General features: G+C 35.6%; 1 protein-coding gene and 1 long non-coding RNA gene across 3 annotated transcripts in view; one reads left to right on the forward strand and one right to left on the reverse strand.

The window, feature by feature from the left end:
- LOC125920815 (uncharacterized) overlaps nucleotides 1–5,790 on the reverse strand; it is a 101,290-nt gene extending 95,500 nt beyond the window's left edge. For both annotated transcript variants that reach the window (XR_007457213.1, XR_007457212.1), the window contains exon 1: nucleotides 5,567–5,790. This is a non-coding gene — a long non-coding RNA (uncharacterized LOC125920815). The remainder of the gene's footprint in view (nucleotides 1–5,566) is intronic.
- Nucleotides 5,791–5,805: 15 nt separating this feature from the next.
- On the forward strand, nucleotides 5,806–18,306 carry HSPA13 (heat shock protein family A (Hsp70) member 13). Its single transcript, XM_049627989.1, has 5 exons — nucleotides 5,806–5,911; nucleotides 7,512–7,852; nucleotides 11,536–11,749; nucleotides 13,748–13,915; nucleotides 15,236–18,306. The coding sequence occupies exons 1-5, from the start codon at nucleotides 5,887–5,889 to the stop codon at nucleotides 15,901–15,903; spliced, it is 1,416 nt and encodes a 471-aa protein (XP_049483946.1). The 5' UTR covers nucleotides 5,806–5,886; the 3' UTR covers nucleotides 15,904–18,306.
- The last annotated feature ends 3,423 nt before the right edge of the window (nucleotides 18,307–21,729 follow it).

The raw sequence follows: 21,729 nt of genomic DNA on the forward strand, positions 1-21,729 counted from the left end.
CTCTACTTGAAATATATGAAACCATAGAAGTACTAAATTTATCTTAAGTTACAGTTAAGTGCCCACCAAGCTAAATTCCCTTGTGAACTGAGATGATCTGCCCTCAGCCCATGTGTGTAACAAAGAAAAGGGCAAATGCTGAGGGAAATAACATCAACCTCTCTCTTCATGGTTCTTTGGCATGCAAAAGTAAATATGAGACACTGGAAGAAGCAGGAAAATGTAATTGAAATGGGGGAAAATAAGATGATATAAGGAGACCACGTCCCTTCCATGAATGTCATCAGAATAAACAGACAAGAGCTTTAAAGTAAATAACAAGATTACAATAATTTTAAATAAAGTAAATTATGTAAAGAATAAAAGATTGATATTTTCAACATATAATTAGAATCAATGTAAAAACCAATGAAACATTCTAGAATCGAAAAAATACATATATGAATTTAAGAATTCATGGAATAGTTTAATACCAGATTTGACACAGTAAAGAGACTATTAGTAAACATAAAAACAGAAAAATATTCAAACTGAAGCACAGAGAGAAAAAAATAGAACGAACAGAAAGAACTGAGTATAAATGAATATAGGAGAAAAAGTTAATACAAGACAGGAGCTAATGTATGTGTAACTGGAATCTCAGATGAAGAGAAAAGGGACAGAAACAATATTTAAACAGATATGGATGAGAATTTTTCCAAGCCTTATGAGAGGCATCAATCAGAGATCCAGGAATCTCAGTCAACCCCAAAAAGGATAAATACAAAGGAACTATACATGGCAAAACATAGGTAAAATGCTCAAAAACAAATAGAAAAACTTTTTAATCAGGCAGAGACAAGACAAGACGATTTCAGAAGATTTGATTACCTTCAGAAAGTAAGAATGAGATTTATGACTGACTTTCCAAAAGAAACAATAGAAGACAATGGCAATGGAACGACATCTTTAAGGCAATCATTCCTTCTTACCCCCTAAATCTATGTTAAACCTAATCCCCAATATAATAGTATTAGAAGGCGGGACCTTTGAGAGGTAGTTAGATCATGAGGGTATAATACTCATGAATGTGATTAACACCCTTATGAAAGACCCCAGAGAGTTCCCTTGTTCCTTCCACCCTGTGAAGACACAGAATGAGGACAGCAGTCTTGAACCAGGAAACAGGGACTTCACAGCCTCCAGAACTATGAGAATTACATTTCTGTTGTCTATGAGCTATCTAGCTTATGTTATTTTGCTATAGTAGCCTGAACTAATACAATAATCATATAATTAGAAAATGATGATAGATTTGCCTATTTTTCTCGAATTTATACTTTCTATTTATTTTTTGCAGAGACTGTTACTTCCAAAGTACTCTTATATGATAGTTGTAAATGAGTATTCTTATCTCATTTTCAACTGTACTGGTAATAATTCTAAGCTTGGTGCTGGTTTGTTGTTTGGGATATATCTTTGATCATACATTTCTTATTGTAAACATATGTGATATACATTTCCACTTAATTTAAACTTACAGACAATAATGAAAATATAAGCTATTTTTAAAATAAAAGGCAAACATATTCATCTTTCGAAAGTTTGGAGGTATAATGAGAGTCTGTGAAAAAACAAAAACATTAGTATCAGCTTTTTAGTTACAAATCAAATTTATTTCCTACCAGTACCTTTACATGAAAAATCTTCATGCAATAAATTTTCAATCCCCCGAAAACAGAAATATATGGAACCATAACAGTCTAGCAGAAGGAAAAAATGTATAAATACTCTGGCTCAATACATGAGATCTGTCCTATTATGGCATAATTTTAACATAGTAGTAATCTTTTATGTTCAAATATTATAGTGCTTCATAGAATCTAGCAATGTAACTCAAACTAAATTGTAATTTCAATACACTTATTCTTTTAATGAATGTGCAGAGAACTGGATCAATTTTCCATTCAATGAACTTTTCGTATACAGATGAGGGAAGAGAAATAAGTGTGAATTAAACAACAACAAGGACAATTTGTCCCCTGAATTAGATTGATATATGGTAAGATTTTTATTATTTGGCAGTGATTTTCCTAATGGAGCACATTTCTGAAATAATAATGAGAAATATTGGGATATATAATTAGACAATTTTTCACTTCAGCTACTATTGTTAAAGATTACCTCTAATCACCAAATTGAAGGTGAAGTATACTTTATTAAGAGAATGAACACTAATTGAGATCATAATTTTCTTGACTTCTCTTGGCCTCTATTTTTCTCTCTATAAATAAAGGGGTGGATCCAGATGCCCTCTAAGATATTTTCCGGCTATGAACTTCATTTAGTTATCTATTTAAAAGTCTCTAATAAATACTTACGACTGTGAATAAAAAAAGACAATCTGGCAGTTTTTAGTCCACCCTATTTATATTTATGCATACAATAACAATTGATCCTAAATCTGTTATCTGGTAAATTTTTTTTGGTTTATTGCTTCCTTTTTTCATATGTTTTGGTACATAGATTTTTTAAATTTAACTTTAAATGACACGTATTGACACTTTTCTAGGAAAAACTGAAAAAAGTATATATTTTAACTTTGTCCTACTTATTCTTCTTTATAACCTATTCTTTTATCTGTATATTTTATCATTTTTTAGTCATTCAGAAAGTTGCCTTCATAACCTTGAATTATCTATTTAAGCTTTGATTTCTTAAATTCTCCATTCCAAATATCTATGAACTCCCTGCTAAGAAAAATGAAGAAAACGATATATCCACATTTCTTTCCATATCCCTGCCCTCATCCTTATTTCCCAACTCTGGGGTTTGCAGTTCTATTTAACATTAGTATAACCAACATTCTTATCTAAGTATTTCATTGTTCCTCTGATTATAAGCAGACAAGAAGGAATAAGTGACCACAGCTACCATCCACTTTAGATGATTTAGGTAATGATATTTAGAACTTTTGAGCTGATGATGTTTAGAAGAGTTTCTTGGACTTTGAGTTGATGCTGTAGTAGGATGAGACTTTGCATGTGGATGGATACAAATCTTTGGGGACCAGAGAGCAAATTGTGGTAGGCTTAAGTTCACATTCTAATTCTTGTAACCTGTGACTATGTTACTTTGCAAGGCAAAACAGGCTTTACAGATATTTTTTTTTTTTTTTTAAGTTACAGGGCTCGAGATGGGAAGATTATCTTGGATTGTCCAGGTGGGTCCAATTTAATCACATGATGTCTTCTGAGTCTACTGTTGCCACAGAGGTAGAAAGTCTCTCGGTTAAGTAATGTGGGTGGCCTCTAGAAGCTGGAAATAAGCCTAAGTTTACAGGTAGCAAGAAAATAAGAACCTTGATCCTCCAATCGCCAAGGAAATAAATTCTGCCAGCAATTCCTATCTAGCAGGAAACAATTCCCCCCTAGAATCTCCAGAAAGGAATGTAGCCCTCTGCTGTTTTGATTTAATCCAGTGAGAGCCATACCAAAATTCTGATCTACAGAAATGTAAAATAATAAATTTGTGGTAATTTGTTAAGGCAGTAATGTAATGGAAAAATGGAAAGTGTTTAGTTCTATTTTAGTTTCTCTCTTATATTAAGAGCATTCCACGATGAGATCATGTGAGCTCTACCTACTTCTTGACCATATCAGGATCCTATTAACAAGGAGGAAGGAGTGGGTGGCAGGGATAATAGGGATAATAGGGCCTGCCACAAATGACTAATCCTCTTGATTTGGTTTATATCTCTTGTCCTCCCTCTCAGACTTTCACCTATTGCTTTATGATCCAGAACATCTAACCTATGAGATTATTTTCTGTTTATATGCTCTTGGTAATTCAGTTCCCTCTTTCTGGGACACCTTCAACCAATTGCTTCATATTATCCTATTAACCCATCTCCTGGCTCCCTTTTACTCTTCTAAGTATTTCTTAGACATATTCTCTTTCACTAAGTCTTCTCAACTTCAAGATAAAATTACAGTGTTTATTCAATTCTGTTTCTGCCCTCTGTCCATACCACAAATACGGTGTTGTCAATCCTAAAACTAGCCAGTTATTTTATCAGCAAAGTGAGTTTATTCAGGAATAGCAGAGGAACTGCAACTTGGGACAAGCAAACTATAGTGAACCACAGGCAAGTCCAGAGCACAAAGTCCAGTGGCTTGCTTTTATGGAGGAAAGGATGAAATTGTGAAGCTCTTTCTTAAACAAAAGTCTGTTGGAGTTGAGTGAGAGTTTGAACTTCTCATTGGCTATCGCTATTGCTGGTCAAGGAGAAAAGTTTACTTCCTCCTGCTGGGGCAGTAAATTAAGCTTCTTCCTGCTAAGCATGCAAAGTATGATTCCTTCTGGTGGAGTCTGCAACTGACAACCAGTGGTAGTCCCAGAGAATTCCCCATTCAAGACTTCTGGGCTCCATTTTAGATGAGGTTTCCTTTATTTTCACAGCATAGACCATAATCAATTACATGTATGTGTTTACCTTCTGTCTCTCCTTCTGTTGTTACCAGTGGTTACCACTATGGTCAATAAATGTTTGTTAATATGATCATTATACTTAATAATACCCATGAATTGAGTGAATTATGTGTTCTTCATAAGGAAATTATACTCAATAGTACTCCCTAGACATACACATACTTTTTATGCTTTACATTGTGAAATATTTTTTTCAGTGCACGAAAGTGGAGAGATTATAATAAATCCCCATTAACTATACTTCCTTCACCTTCAATAACCATAATATTTTCATGTATGTGTTTTAAGCAGCTAGAAAGCCAGTGGTGGTGTATTACTCCAGCAGGTAGACTTGTTATCAACAGGGATATCAACTTGATTTACATCTAAGGTGAGGAAACATTTCAATTCTCCAGGATCATAGTTCTGGTGCCCTTTAATAACAGCAATAAAAGACAAAACACTCTCAAGAAGAGCCATTAAGTACTACCCAGTAACCAAGAAGAAAAGAAGAAAAAAAAGAGGGGGGGGGGTTGTATATTATAGACACGGACCTGAGAAAACACTTCACAAGTGTCCTAAATGGCCATTATATGTTACAGGACTTGTCCATGAAAGCAATTCCTACCAATTGTGACTTAATTCAAGAGAAAGCTCAAGTGTTCTGTTTTCGTTAGTAATAGTCCACTTCGGTGTTAGCAAGACAAAATGCTTCCTTGCTCATTTGAATAAATCACATTCACTGAAGACTGCTTGAATACTTTTATCCCAAAACAAAAGTAGAGGGCTGAGGAGATTTATTGGGAGTTTCAGCGATGCCCCATCAGCCTGCCTCTGTGCCCACACCGCTATAGGGGCTGTTGTAGGAAGGCTGGAGGGGTGAGGGGCACTTAAAGGATCCCCATGCAGAATCTAGATCTAGGCAAAGGAGCACTCTTTGAAAGGCAGGAAGAACGAAAAAGCAAAGGTTCGAACCCGGGCCTGGTTAGGAACAGGGCCAAACGAAACAATAACCTAACTGTCCTCACTCTCCCTCCAGCGAAGAGGGGCAGGCCGGAACTACACTTCCCATAATGCAAAGCGGCAGGGCGGCGCTAAAGAAATCGTTTGTTTTTACCTCTACTTGGCTCCAGTCGCTTCAGGTTTGATTATATATTCCAGTCCCTCTTCTTGGCTCTCCTCCACCTCAGCCTCATTGGTTTCGTAGCCCCGGCGTAGGAGGGCGGCTTAGACGTCACTGGCAGCTACTGAATGGAAGTTCTCAGTCCTGCGACCTGACGGTAAATGAAGTCCCTTCTCTGGTCAGATACGTAGCTTCTCCGACTGCGTCGGAGAAAAAGAACTACATTACCCAGTAGGCCTTGGGGCTGCGGGGCGGTGTGGGGGCGTCACCTCACGTCTGGTACAGTCATCCCAAGCCTCTTCGGCGGGACTGTGATGGCCGGAGAGATGACGATCTTAGGTCAGTGACCAGGGGTTCCCTGTGGCTGTTGCGGGCACTCGAGCGGTTTGGGGAGGCGGGGATAGGCGGGGGTGGTTGTCACCTCCTGGATCCAATTGGCGCAGTGGGAAGGGCTTCGAAAAGATGACTTAGAGTCGGTTTTTGGCTCTTGGGTTGCCGAATTGGGGGTCGCGTCTAGAATGGCCTGGGCCAGAGTAGGCCATGCAGGGCCGGCGGCGACCCTCTGCGTACATCCCAAGGACATCGGGCCTCAGGAACAGTTCTTTTCAAAAGAACGTCGATTTTGAGTCATTAGTTGAATTGAGGCCTTCGAGAGGCCGCAAGAACGTGCATCCCCAAGACCTCTTTGTAGAGGAAGGGGGAGGAGCAGCACCAGCAGCCTGAGCTGCAGAGTCCTCGGATGCTGCTGCATCTTGAGAGGTCAGGCCTCTTGATGTGTGGTCTGATGCTCTTTCCACCCATCTAGTTTATCAATTAATACTCCCCGAATGGGAAAACGATGAAATGTTTCTGAAGTTTCCCACGTAGGACAAGTGGAAAGTGGGGTTGGCCCTTGATGTCCTTTTTTTTTTTTTTTTTTTTTTTTTTTTGAGTTATGTGTTGAAGATGAGCGTACAGTTAGTGAAACAGACTCCTACCGATTGACGTTTGGGGTCGTATGTAACACGTATGGATATTCTCTCCTGAAAACAAATAACAGATTAATTGTAATTTCAAAGTGGCATCTTTCTTCATCACTTATGTTTACAATCTACATGGCGTTTGTTCATATTTGTGTGTTTTTTTTTTGTTTTTTTGTTTTTTTTTAAATCAATTAATATTAGTTGAGCCTCTGCTATTTGCTAGGAGCCATTCCTGGTGGAGGGGATACAACAGTGAACAAAACCTGCCTTCAAGGCGCTTTATGTTGCCTTCAGGGTTCCACATTTATGGTTCTCTTTCCCTACATATTAACTCCAAGAAGTATTCCTTAATTCCTGTTTAAATACAAGAAGTTAACTGTGTTCTTTTGTAAAGTGACAGTTTAATATTTAAACAAGTTCCAAAATCATTTTACCAATTTATCCCGTTCATTCTTTTGGAAAGAGAAAGGAGATGAAGGGGTAGAGTTTTAGCCCTACGATAATAACAAAGTGTTTGCTGTGGAAATTTTAATAATGAAATTTCTTTTTAATAATGATAATTAAAGCTGTGTAGAAAGCTATAAGATCTAAATACCAAATGATCAAGAATTTGAAATACATCTATATTTAACATTTATCTAGCTTTTGCTAGAGATAAATGGGTTTTCCTGTCAGCATCAGCACAATTAAAAGTTTTTTCTTCTCATTCACCAAGGTGAAGTACACAGACCTACAACTAGAGGAGTTTTTTGTTGTTGTTGTTGTTCCTTCATTTTAATTGTGTTATGATCACTTTGCATTATGAAAAACTTGATGCCTGAGAGAATTGTTACCATTAGTACTATAAAAGAAAATATTTTGAGAGTGTGGATTATTAGTCTTATCTCAAAGAGTGATATTAAAGGGAGTTTGCTATAGTAATTTAGCGTATCATACTAGTTTACTAAGACCTATCTTTTAATTTGCCTGTATTTCAGGATCAGCTGTTTTGACTCTCCTGTTGGCTGGCTATTTGGCACAACAGTATTTACCATTGCCTACTCCTAAAGTGATTGGCATTGACCTTGGCACCACCTACTGTTCGGTTGGGGTGTTTTTTCCTGGCACAGGAAAAGTAAAGGTCATTCCAGATGAAAATGGGCATATCAGTATACCCAGCATGGTGTCCTTTACTGACGATGATGTGTATGTGGGTTATGAAAGCTTAGAGCTCGCAGATTCCAATCCTCAGAACACAATATATGATGCCAAAAGATTCATAGGCAAGATATTTACCCCAGAAGAGCTGGAGGCTGAGATTGGCAGATACCCGTTTAAGGTAAGTGATTAGGCTAAAATCTATTTTAATTTTAGTTCAGCGTATATTGTTGCAAATGATGCCTTATACAACATTCTGTTTCGCCTTAATCTGCGTGGAAGGCATGTTACAACGGGCAGACCTACAGCAATTCCAGAATGAGTCGATTCGTTGGCTCCACAGTGCTATCATGGACTCAGAGCCTTAGCTGTATCCTTGCTCTGCCATCCTCAGAGTGTCTGCTTAGCTCTTTGTTTCATTGTAGCAAGAAAGCTGAAGCCCCCATGTACTATGGATCAATGGCCAGATAGCCAGATAGATGGACAGATGCTTTGTGGGTGTTAGGTTATACACATTTGTGTACTTAAAAAAAAGAGAGAGAGATCATACTAGGCATTGCTGTTTTATGACTTGTTTGAAACTCAACAATGTGACACGGACAGTTGGATAATAGGGTCACATTGTTTTCATGGACACTTGGAACGGCTATTCCTATATTTGTCCATTCTCCATAAGTGCACATTTTATTTTTTCCCTGGTTTTCCGCTTATGTTGTAACTTCTTTGAGTAGCCTTGTACATATATCTTTGTGTTCTTCTTGATCATTTCCTAAACTGGAATTGTAGAAGTAGGAGAATTTGAGTTCTCTGAGTACTTTGATTGATATTGTCAAATTGTGCGCTGAAAGGTTGTGTGTCTTAACTATCTTTTTTAGAATGCTTATGTCTTCCCTAGTTACTATTTTTTAATCTTTGCCAATAAATAAGTGAAAATGGTATCTTACATTAATTTTTCATTCCTTTGATTTTTAGTGAGGTCAGATTTTTTTTTTTTTTAATATGTTCATTGGCATTTTTATTTTCTTTAGGAATCCTATTTTGGGGTGTATCTTTTTTTATGACTATAAAATACCTTTGTGATATGTTTTCAGTGTTTTTTTTTTTGTTTGTTTCTAATGTTCTTTTTATTTAACTGATGCTATATAATTTTGCTTTTGAGCTTTCAAGAATGTTAAATTTTCAGGACACCTGAGTGGCTCAGTTGGTTAAGCGTCTGATCTCACAGTTTATGGGTTCGAGCCCCACGTCAGGCTCTGTGCTGACAGCTCAGAGCCTGGAGCCTGCTTTGAATTCTGTGTCTCCCTGTCTCTCTGCCCCTTCCCTGCTCATGCTCTGTCTCTCTCTGTCTCTCAAAAATAAATAAACATTGAAAAAAAATTTTTTTTTAAATGTTAAATTTTCATGTGGCAAATCATCTTGAAATTAAAAAAAAATGCTTATAGACTCTTACAGACTTACAATGCCCTTTTCCATCCTATCCATTTGAATTTTTTTCTAATACTTTTACTTGAGTGTTTGTAAGGTTGTGTTTTGATGTTTTTTCTTTTAAATATTTTAATTATTTTTTTCATTATGGTAAGTGTACTCTTTAATCCCCATTGCTTATTTTATCCATACCCCCAACCCATGTCTTTTAAATATTTAAATGTTCTTTCCATAGAGGGTTTTATTTTTTTTTTTTTTTATTTTTTTATTTTTTTTGGTAATTATGAAGTGGAATTCTAAACGAATAGGTTTTTAAATTAATAGCTGTATCAGTGCTGTTTATTGAATAAAATTCTCAGATTTTTTATGCATATACAAAGGAGAACATAAATTTACCCCATGTATTTCTTATATTTATTTCTTTGTTCTTTTTTAGCTTTATTCTTAGAATCTTTTATTAATTTATAAATCTTTCATAAGCAGTGCTTAAATTATATAAAGCTATACATGTCCTCAAAATTATGATTTTGAGTGTATTACGTATTGATGCAAGTTATTTTTTCCCTAACTTTTAGGGTATAACTGACATGCAGCCCTGTATAAGTTTATGGTGTACAACATAATGATTTGACTTAAATATGTTGTGAAATGTTTAGCACAATAAGTTAGCATCCATCATCTCATATAGATAGAGAAGAAGAAATAAAATTTTTTCCTTTGTTGTGAGAGCTCTTAGAATTTATTCTCTCAACAGCTTTCATATATACCACACAGCGGTATTAACTCTGGTTATCATGTTGAACATTATGTTCCCAGTACTTGTTTACCTTATGACTGGAAGTTTGTACCTTTTGTTTTGACCATCTTCATCCATTTTGCCCATGCTCCCATCCCCTGCCGCTGGCAAACCAGCTGACAAACCAGCTTATCTGAGTTTGGTTGTTGTTTTAGATTCTACACATGAGAGATCATATAGTGTTTGTCTTTCTCTGACTTATTGACACTTAGTGTAATACTCTCAGGGTCCATTCATGTTGTCACAGACAGAAGGATTTTCTTTTTCATGGCTGAATAATATTTCCTTATGTGTGTATATCAACATTATCTATTTATCTGTTGATAGACACTTAGTTTGTATTCGTGGCGTGGCTATTGTAAGTAAATGCTGCTGTGAACGTGGGGGTGCAGGTAGCTACACAAGGGTATATTCCCAGAAGTGGAGTTGCTACATCATACAGTAGTCCTAGCTTCAGTTTTTTGAGGAACTTCTGTACTGTTTTCCAACACAGAGTTATTTGCAGTTTTTGTTGTTGTTAAGCTTCTAAGTGTTTTGATTTTTTTTGTTGTTTGTTTCACCTGGGCTCTGAGGGTATGGTGTCTTTGAATCTTATTTTAATCGTGTCTTGTTTTTGCTTTTCCCAGATACGTCTGTTTTAATCGTAGCTTGTTTTTGTTTTTCCCAGATAGGTCTGTGGATGGTCAAGTTTTCTTCATTGAAACCTATTATACAGTCTAGAGCAATGAGAGTAAAGTTCTTATAATTTCTTAGAAGAGACTAATTGTCTTTACTATTGATATTAATATAGTCTGTTGGTGAAAGTGGAATAGTATGGTTTAGAATTAATCTATTTCTTTATTTTTATTTAATTTATTTTTTAAAGTTTATGTATTTTGAGAGAGAGAGAGCATGCATGCACAAGCAGGGGAGAGGGAGAGAGAGAATCCCAAGCAGGCTCCACAGTGTCAGTGAAGAACCAGACTAGAAGCTTAATCCCCCACAAACCGTGAGATCTTGACCTGAGCCAAAATCAGAAGTCAGATGCTTAAATGACTGGGCCACCCAGGTGCCCCTCATCTAGTTTTTTAAATATACAACCACATTAGCAGGGATAAGGAGCTAATACATGATACATGTTTTCATGGAAATAAGAATGTAAATGATACTTGATTCTTGGATAAGAACATAATGAACTACTAAAATGATTCGTGTTAATATGTATCAGAACATTTGTTCAGTTATCAATTATTTTTGGAAACAAGTTAATTAAAAGAAGATCCTGAATCAAATACATGATCCAGCAACTTTTATTCCTTATATTTCATCTTTTTTCTTTTATTCGTTTAACAAATATATATTGAAGATCTTCTGTGTTCCATTTATATGCTTGGTGATGAATTTGGTTATTCTGCTGTTATTGAAAGCTATGGTGTTGATTCGCTTTATAGATTTTGAAGTATAACTTTTAATAACTTCTCATCTTGGTAAATGACAAGATTACAAAAAATTTTATGACCTTATGAAGTTAAATTTTTATTGAATAAGTCCAGTGTGTATGTATGTATGTGTTTAAGTATATGTGTGTGGATGTGTACACACACAGTTTTACATTTCTTTCTGTCCTTTTTGTTTTGTTTGTTTTTTACTAATCCTATTCATAGGTTTTAAACAAAAATGGAATGGTTGAGTTTTCGGTGACAAGTAATGAGACCATCACCGTTTCCCCAGAATATGTTGGCTCTAGACTACTGTTGAAGTTAAAGGAAATGGCAGAGGAGTATCTCGGAATGCCAGTTGCTAATGCGGTTATTTCTGTACCAGCAGAATTTGATCTAAAACAGAGAAATTCAACAATTGAAGCTGCTAACCTTGCAGGTAATACCACCCTTGCCTGTGTTGAATTTTTTCTCAAAATGTTCTTATTTTGAAAATCTTCTATAGTAAGGTATATCACTTTGCAAACCACCTAATTATCTAGGCATGTAAATAAACCCAAAGTGGTAAATTAGATGGATTTTGATATACATTTAAAGATAAAAATTAAAAAAAATTCTATAGCGCAATGTAAAATGCAACATATTATGACGACGGCCAATAAGATAGTCCTGTGACAAAGACTGAGGACATGGGTTCATGATAGCAGTGAGGAATTTTTTTTATAAATTTTCTTTAATGTTAAGATGAGTGTAATATTTTTAAAAACAAAAAATCTGAGGTGGAAGAGAACTCATTTAAAACCATTCAGCAAATATTGGGTGCCTTGGCAAACAAAACATAAATCCCTGTTTCCATGGAGCTTCTATTCTATTGGAGAGAAACAGAAAGTCTGTATTAAAGATAAGTATATTATGGGGTTTCTCACCCCTAGCATATTTGGGCCTAGATATTTGGGCCTAGATAATTCTCTTGTGGGAAACTGCCCCATGCATTATAGGAGAGTTAGTAGCATCCCTAGCCTCTGCTCACTAGATGCCAGCAGCACCAGTCTCTCCAGGACGTGACAGTCATCTGTCTTCTGGCATTGCCCAGTGTTCCCTGAGGGCCAGAATTGCCCCTGGTGCAGAGCCCTGATAAACGTGTATCAGAAAGAAATGTGCTATGGAAGACAGAACAGCATAAGACGAGGATTGCTGGGGGTGGTCAGGAAGTGGGAGACTTGGGTTTTACAGTGGCCAAGTAGGCCTCCTTGAGAAGGTGACATGTAAGCAGATTTGAAGGAGGTGAGGTTGTTAGGCAAGCAGATATACAGAGGAAGTCTGTTGCAGGAGAGAAAACAGTCATTTAGCAGCCATAAAATGGGAATTTGCTGGCACATGTGAAGATGAGAAGTAGGTAGTGTGGCCAGAGCAGAGTGAGTGAAGTCAGAGAGCTAAAGGAAATGGTGTTAAGGTTTTTAAATAAATTCTTCAGAGTTTGAATAGTTTTTTATGGTTCCTGATGCATAATAGCATATTGCTTTCTAAACCACTCATTAAGTGTGGCACTTAGGGTAAAGCAAGAAATTTGCACAAAGAAATCTGAACTTTCACTGTTCACTGTAATGTTTAACATTATCTTCAAGATCAGATTGCTGTATATTTCAGATTTGCATTTGAGGGTCCTAAATTTTTTTTTGAGGGTCCTAAATTTTAAGTCTACTTTTTGAGTCATTGTGTCTATTGAAATATTTCATCTAATTTTTATCTATTTATCTGCTTGTTTTTATCAGAGTCTTTTTTTTTTTTTTTAAGTTTCTTTATTTTGAGAGAGACAAAGGGCAAGTAGGGGAAGGGCAGAGAGAGAGGGAGTGAGAGAGAATCCCGAATCCCAAGCTCAGAGCCCAACACGGGGCTCGATCCCACAAACGGAGATCATGATCTGAGCCGGAATCAAGCGTCAGATGCTTAACCAACTGAGCCACCCAGGAGCCCCTGTCAAAGTCATATGTATGTATATATGATATATATATATCATATATACATATATATGATGTTTTATTTATTTTTGAGAGAGAGAGAGACAGAGACAGTGCAAGCGGGGGAGGGGCAGAGAGAGGGAGACACAGAATTTGAAATAGGCTCCAGGCTTTCATTTCCACAGCAATTTATTATAGCGCGTAATGATTAAGCTTTTATTGCTTATGTATTCCCAAGTAAAATAATGAGAATTAGAAGAAGCTAAGAGTTTTTTTTAATTAAATATTAATTAATAAAGACTAGAATGATACATTCCACTGAATCTGGGCTTTTCTTTTTTTTTTACCTTAAAAGCCATTGTTACTCATTGGGGTTCATGCTTTAGAAAACACACGAACATCGTGTGAGGTTGAGTGGGAAGAAATTTTGATAATGGTGTCCTCCGATGAATTGTTCTTCCTTCCAACCAATCTTACAGGACTGAAGATCTTGAGGGTAATAAATGAACCCACGGCGGCAGCTATGGCCTATGGCCTCCACAAGGCTGATGTCTTCCACGTCTTGGTGATAGATTTGGGCGGAGGAACTCTAGATGTGTCGTTGCTAAATAAACAAGGAGGAATGTTTCTAACCCGAGCAATGTCTGGTAAGAAAAATACAGGGAGACTAAAAGAGGTTCACACAATGCTTTCCTTAGCACACCTAATGTGTTAAATGTTTACTTAAGATTTTTTTTCAGTGTACTTTGACTTCATTTTGGTAATCTATGTATGTAATTTTATAACCACCATTTGTGTATTTTTACAGCAAAAAGTAAAGTCTAAAAAAACTGACTGGGCATCCTACATGGTAGATAAATATACTGCCAGTTGTAGTTCACTGAGCCAGTAAGTAGGACTTGATGGCTGTGGTGAGGGGGACAGAAAGCCATAAATACCCTTTAAAATGAGGAGTGATCAGTTTATTTCATTTGATAATATATTTTACGAAATAGATGTCTTTAGAAAATCTAATACTATTAATAGTATTCTCTAAGAAATAAGAGGATTTTGCATTCTAAATCTTTCTTTAAAGGTTTTGTTTTAATTTAAGGAATTGAGCCTGTTTTGAAAGAGAAGTTGTCAGTTATAGGTTGTCTAACTCCTGCATTTTTCTTTTTCCTAACTGGATTCTTTAGAACCAAGTTCAGTGCCAGGGGTTTGTACTACATTAATCTTTTCCCTTTACATCTTTTTTTCTTTTAATTTCAGCTCTTAAGCAAGCAAACATGTTATAAAAAGATAAAATGTCTACTCCTACTTTTTAATTATAAGGACTTTCTTCTTTTGAGAATAATGACAGTCAGGTTTTTAAATTGCAATTAAAAGCTAATCTGTTGTCAATCTTTATCTTCTGAAAAATTATTTGATATCATTAAGAAATATTTCCTTTTCTATCATTTAAAAATTTTAACCATGGGGAAAGGGAAGGGGAAAAAAATACTTTCAAACAGAGAGGGAGGCAAACCATAAGAGACTCTTAAATACAGAGAACAAACTGAAGGTTGTTGGGGTGGCCAGGGGAGAGGGGAAAATGGGTGATGGGCACTGAGGATGGACTTGATGGGATGAGCACTGGGCGTTGTATGTAAGCGATGAATCATGGGAATCTATTCCCGCAGCCAAGAGCACACTGTGTACATATGTTAGCTAACTTGAAAATAAATTATATTTAAAAAATTAAAACTAAGAAAAATAAGAATTTTAACCAGATATGCAGTGTTTTTAAATAGAACACATTTTAGTTAAAATCTTTTTAACCCAATTATTTTTAATCAGTTTTTGTATGAATAAAATCTTAATAGTTAAGTACATTAAGCAAGAGATGTATGTCTAGAATATCATTTCCATACATACTACAGACATGTATATGCATATACACATACAAATGGATAAATGTAATATGAACTTTTTTATTTCTAACTTAGGAAACAATAAACTTGGAGGACAGGACTTCAATCAAAGATTGCTTCAGTACTTATATAAACAGATCTATCAAACATACGGCTTTCGACCCTCTAGGAAAGAAGAAATTCACCGATTAAGACAAGCTGTGGAAATGGTCAAATTAAACCTGACTCTTCATCAGTCTGCTCAGTTGTCAGTATTACTAACAGTGGAGGAAAAAGACAAGAAGGAACCTCAGAGTAGTGACACTGAACTGCCAAAGGACAGATTTTCCCCCGCTGATGGCCACCATGTGAACAGTGTGTTTGGAGCTGGCCTTTCTGAAAAGAAAAGTGGAGAAAGTCAGGTGTTATTTGAAACAGAAATATCACGGAAGCTCTTTGACACCCTTAATGAAGATCTCTTCCAGAAAATACTTGTACCCATTCAGCAAGTACTAAAAGAAGGCCACCTGGAAAAGACTGAGATTGATGAGGTGGTTTTGGTTGGGGGCTCTACTCGTATTCCTCGAATCCGCCAAGTCATTCAAGAGTTCTTTGGAAAGGATCCCAACACTTCTGTAGACCCTGACCTGGCCGTGGTGACAGGAGTGGCCATCCAAGCAGGGATCGATGGAGGCTCTTGGCCTCTTCAAGTCAGTGCTTTAGAAATTCCCAATAAGCATTTACAGAAGACCAACTTCAACTGAATTATAGAGGGATGATTATTTGTGATTGTCTCATGATCTCTTCCTCCTTATCAGACCACCTCCTCCAATAAAGAAAAATCTGTAAAATAATCTCACAAATTTATCTGAAAGGGAACATTTAGATACACAGAAATTTTACGTAACATTTTGTTTGAGGATGAAATGTGACCAGATTGATCCTATTTGATTTTGGAGAGATCACATTCCAACAAATACTTCTAAAATGACAGAATTGAGGTAAAACTCTTATAGGAGCATGGGTGGCTTTGTTTTTTGGATTCTGGAAGCAGATAACCATATGCACTTAACGTTGTATTCTGTAAACATTGCCTGGTGCCAATTTTACAATTCCCAGTTCTTACTAAATTGTATTAGCAGGAGCTGGTAATTGATTGACTTGGTTATCACATGTAACTATTAGTTTGAGCTATACTTGAAGGACAGTATTGGTGTCAGATTTTTACATTGGCTGGGAGATAGGCAGTATTATTAATATAAGCTGCGTATGTAGTATTCAGTAACTGACATGTATGTAATAAATTTGCTTTCACAAATTCAAACTTAGGTGATTTATTCAAATGTTTCAGTACCAGACAGTAAAAGTAACCAACTTACACTCTAGTTCCTTCATTTGTTATGCATTATTTGCTTGGATTTCCATGATTCTGCCTGGTTAGAAAACAGGAATTATTAATTTGATTTGATACATGTCTTAATGTCATAATAAAGCCATCATCACTATCTCTTTTTTGTTATCCACAATGTTTGCAGACTTGGTAATTAGTAGTAATTAGCTACAGTATTTATGTTTTTGTTTTTGTATCTTTATTTTCAGTGAGCCCTGGATACTGTAGCTTGCATTTGAACTATCAAATCCTACTTGATTCAGTTTCTATGGAGATTTTACCCCATATTATTTGAATGAAGATCATTTGTAAAATCCTTATTACTGTTTCCCACTATCATTTTACAATAGTCACTCTTGGACTGTTTTTAGCCTTAAGGTTAGTATGTGATGAGAGCAAAAAAAATTGTGAATATTGGAAGTAATGTTGCAATCTAATGTGGAAGGCAATGTGGAAAAATTTCTACAAATCAGCATTTGTAGCAGTTTTGTTTTGCTTTTGTTTGTTTCTGTTTAGAAAAGCTACAGGGACCAAGAAAGAAAATATAGCAAGCAGTTCTGTTTCTGAGATGCCCATATTTAAAGATTTACTTATTTATTTTTTTTCTTAATACAAGCATGCTTCATACCATATTCAAAGATTATACTCTGGTCAACATGTTTGTTGATGTAAAGTATGTCTGCTTTATATCCATTGTTGAATTTAAAGGCTGTTGAATTTCCAATCACTGAAAAGAGAACTAAAGAAACTCATTTCAGCAACATCAAAACAATTCAGCTACTCATAATAAAAAGCTGAATGTTAATATTTTTCGCAGATCTAAAAAAATAATGTTAGCAATGAGATTGCTGTTAAGACACAATTTCAATCAAATAGTTTGTGTACGGAATGTCAAGTAGGTAGGAAAAAAATGTTTGTTGACATATTTTATTTTAGAACTAACAGAGAAATGCCAAAGATGAATCCTTCACTGCATTATGAAAATATTTGAGTGCTCTCTCAGACAGTATGAATCTTTAATAGATTTTAGAATTGGAAAAGATCTTTTTGCAAAGGTCTTTAAGAAAAAAGTGTTCCATCTGTCAAAATCTCCACATAAAATATCAATTTTAACCTGAAGAATTTTGACATTTTTTAAAAAAAAAAACCTTGACTTTCTCAAATACATGAGATAGTTTAGGACAATGTGTTAGGGCAACAATTTGTTAAAAAAGGACAGCTAATCTCATATACTAAAAAGGGAATTTAAATAATTTGATTGTGTCTGAAAAATAGAATGGCAGTGTTGGAATTTGGGGGCAGTGTTTAGCATATTCTCTAATATAGTTACACCTTTAAAACGAAGTAATGTCTGTCTTTGATCATATTTTAGGGGGCTATATATAAATGGTCTTGATATCAATGTAGTTTATTTATTTAAAAGACAAAAATGCTTCTTGAAAGGGATATTTATGCCTAATCTGAAAACATTTTTCATAAAACAAACCTAATACATTTTGGTTGTACATCTAGCTAGTGTTTTTTGAAGTGCATAACTTTTTAAATATTAACTGTTGTATGATTAGAATATGTGAATGAGTAATTTATTTTGTATCAGGAATGTTTTGGTACTGTGTTTTCACTCAAACCACTGACTTAACAGATGCTACTGTGTATCACATGTACTGAAAACTATATAGTTCTTGTGCATAGCAGATTGTGCCTCTTAAATTTGTGTGTGTACAGGTAATTCACATTTTAATGTAAATAAATACCACTTTGAAGTTTGTTTTTTAAACTGTGTACTTTATTTTCCATTCAGGACTAGGCCAGAGGACATTTTTGAGGTTTACAAGTGACAGAGAAGGTAGGGATAGAGCTGATCTGATGCTCATGGCATGTGACTTCAGCAGCTGTTGCCTACTTGCCTGCATCCTGACTCTGGGGTTGCTTCTGTACTTTTCTAATTTTTCTAATTTCTGTATTTTCCTAATTTAGAAGAGACAGTTCCTTTACCATCTGAATAGTATGTCCAGTATTCTGAATACCAATTCATGGCCTTTGACCATACTGGTGCCAAGACCTAAATTAACCTATAGTTAATAAATAATCCTGCATAATTGGTTGATTCATTAATACTTTGTAATTTTCTGATAAAGTTCATCTTATTCTTTGGACAAAAACTACATAAACATTTGGCCAGAGTGTCATTTGTTGCCCCTGTGCTTCTGGCCAAGACCTAATGAAAAGGAACTGACTCAACTAAATATCAGATGAAATATATGAAACAACAGGACTTTGCACATCATGGTCAACATTAATTCGTGTCCATTACCTCTGTAAAATCATAGATACGGCAATGCAGGGAAAGCAGAAGACTGTTTTGTAATACCTGGAGACTTACACAAATGCTCAGAACAGAAAGCCAAAAGCAGATGTTTAGAGGGAATTCATGGTGACTGAAGTGTTATCAATATGTATTTTGCATTCCTATTTGCACTTCACTGTCACTCATTCCAAATCATTTAAGTCTTACTTTCTGAACACATTACATTTTCTACTACATATATCAGCAGTAAACCAATTGTAAATATGTTAATGATGAGCTACATTTTATAAATGTGAATGCAAACATTGACCTTTATTGCTTATCTTCGCACACACACAAAAATGCATGTGTGTTACTTCCCTTCTAACATCTTGGAGCAAATAGTTTTCAAGATTTTCACAATATTTTTTTATAAATATCAAATATTTCTCCATTTATAACCTATTTTTACATTTTACTCATATGTCTATTCATGTTTATTTTGTTCTTTGTGCCATGCTCAGGAGATAAACAAGATTCCTATCTTTGATCAACTATATAACTACCCATGTACTCAGATTGGTCAATCCATAAAAAAACAGGTGAGCAACTCTGGTTACCTTTGTCAGAGATCAAGAGAAGCCAGTCAGCCTTGGCCCAGTTCATACCCACTACCTTGGCCTTACTAATTCAGTAGCACAGCAGCCACGTGAACTACCTAGTCTTCATTTCCATTAGCACATTTAGAGAAATAGAGCTCACAATATAGCCAGAAGTCAAGATTTCAGTATTCTAGAGATGGCCCACTTGCTTAGAAAATGACAGCCAGAAAGATGGGAGTTGGAAAAACAAGAAGGAACTAGATCTCTCCTGACTGCTGCCTCCTCAAGTGACATAACCTGATAATAATATAGCCATATTGTGTAGCAATGGGGATTAGATCTTATTTTAATCCCTGGTTATCCCAAAGTTGCTGTGTATAAAAGAGACTTTCATAAACAGTGGCTCAATTTTGCCCTTTATATTAACAGTGCATTCTGTGATGGGTTTATAAATAGGAGACACCAATTGCAAGGAGCTGTGACTGCTGATATTGAAATGGCTAACATGTTATTGAATGTCTTTTATATGCCAGACACTGTCCTAAGAGTTTGTGTTACATGATTTAATTTTCAAAAACTTTAGGAGGTAGATAAAATTGTTACTACCAAGTAAGCCCAGAGAAGTAAGTTAACTTGCCCCAGTGTACAGGACTACAAAGTGGTGAGAGTGGAGTTGAACATCCTATCTCACGATCCAGTAGCTTTAAAAACTACTGTATTTTCCTTTTTCAGTTTTCTTGATTATGTTTCCTAAGCGGAAGGCTCTACAGATCAGTTATAACTATTATTTGTGTGTATATTAAAATACAGCATTACATCTCAATACTGTTGGATACCAAAGCTATGCTAGAAAATATATCAAATTACCATTACTAAACCATTTTGACCTACAAAAATGGCTATTTCGTATGGTTCAAACGAATAATACATTTGAAAAAGCAGCCTGCCCCCAAGCTTTAATTCCGTTTACTATGCTTACAACACTATTGGTTTTAAGTCCTTCTCTATTTTTAACCGCCAGACTCTTGTTAACTAGCTCTCCCAGGAATGGGACATCTTAGTAGGCACTGCAAAGACAATCAATTTTCTCATCACATGGACCTGGAGTCTACATTTTATTGGCCAAGATCTTGAAATCTTATTTTTGGAAACATAGGGTGGATAATAATACCTTTCTTATATTCCTTAGTGAAGACTGAAGTAACAAATGATTCCAATGCCTCACACATTAGTTGGCATAGGTATGCTTTCAATAATAAATATCCTCAATATCCTAAAAAATTCAACTTAATGCTGCTTAGGATTTTCCTTCTATAAGCTAAGATAAATATTTCTATATATTGAAATTATAATCCTTATCTTCTTAAATCTGTTTCGGAGTTAGACTTTAAGCAAACCAGACAACCATTGAATACACATGTTTGTTTTAAAAATTCAAATGAGGGGCGCCTGGGTGGCACAGTCGGTTAAGCGTCCGACTTCAGCCAGGTCACGATCTCACGGTCCGTGAGTTCGAGCCCCGCGTCGGGCTCTGGGCTGATGGCTCAGAGCCTGGAGCCTGTTTCCGATTCTGTGTGTCTCCCTCTCTCTCTGTCCCTCCCCCGTTCATGCTCTGTCTCTCTCTGTCCCAAAAATAAATAAACGTTGAAAAAAAAAAAAAATTAAAAAAAAAAAAATTCAAATGAACTTACTTCTCTGTAATCCAGTCATACTGAGGACCTTGCACTTTCCTTCTCGTATACTTCAGTGATTGAATAAGCTTTGTGAACGTAATTGAAATGAAAATGTAATACTAATTTCTTAAAACATGAAAAAAATATTTTTGAGTAATTTTGACTTAGTCATATTTTATGTTTACTTTTGCTTTCTTTTTACTCTTTATTTAAAGTATACTATATGTTATATGTGTGTGTATACATATACATATGTGTGTATATATAGATATAGATATAGTTATAGATAGATATAGATATAGATATATAGATATAGATATAAAACTGCACTCCTAAGTATATGGCTTGATGAATTTTCACAAATTGAACCAATACTCAGACCCAGATCAAGAAACAGAATATAACCAGTATCCAAGAAGCCCAATTTGTGTACCCCTTCAATCTTGTCCCCTCTGTCTTTACCAAGAAGAAACAGTATCCTGACTTCTAGTAGCAGTATACTTTTTCCTTTTTAAAAAAACTTTTGTAGAAACAGAATTATAGAATCACATACTACTACTCCTTTGCAGTTGGTTTCTTGCCCTCAACGCCTTACTTGTGAGATCCGTCCTTACTGTTGCCTGTAGCTGTTGTTCACG

This window comes from Panthera uncia, chromosome C2 (assembly GCF_023721935.1).
Source record: "Panthera uncia isolate 11264 chromosome C2, Puncia_PCG_1.0, whole genome shotgun sequence".
Taxonomy (NCBI): domain Eukaryota; kingdom Metazoa; phylum Chordata; class Mammalia; order Carnivora; family Felidae; genus Panthera; species Panthera uncia.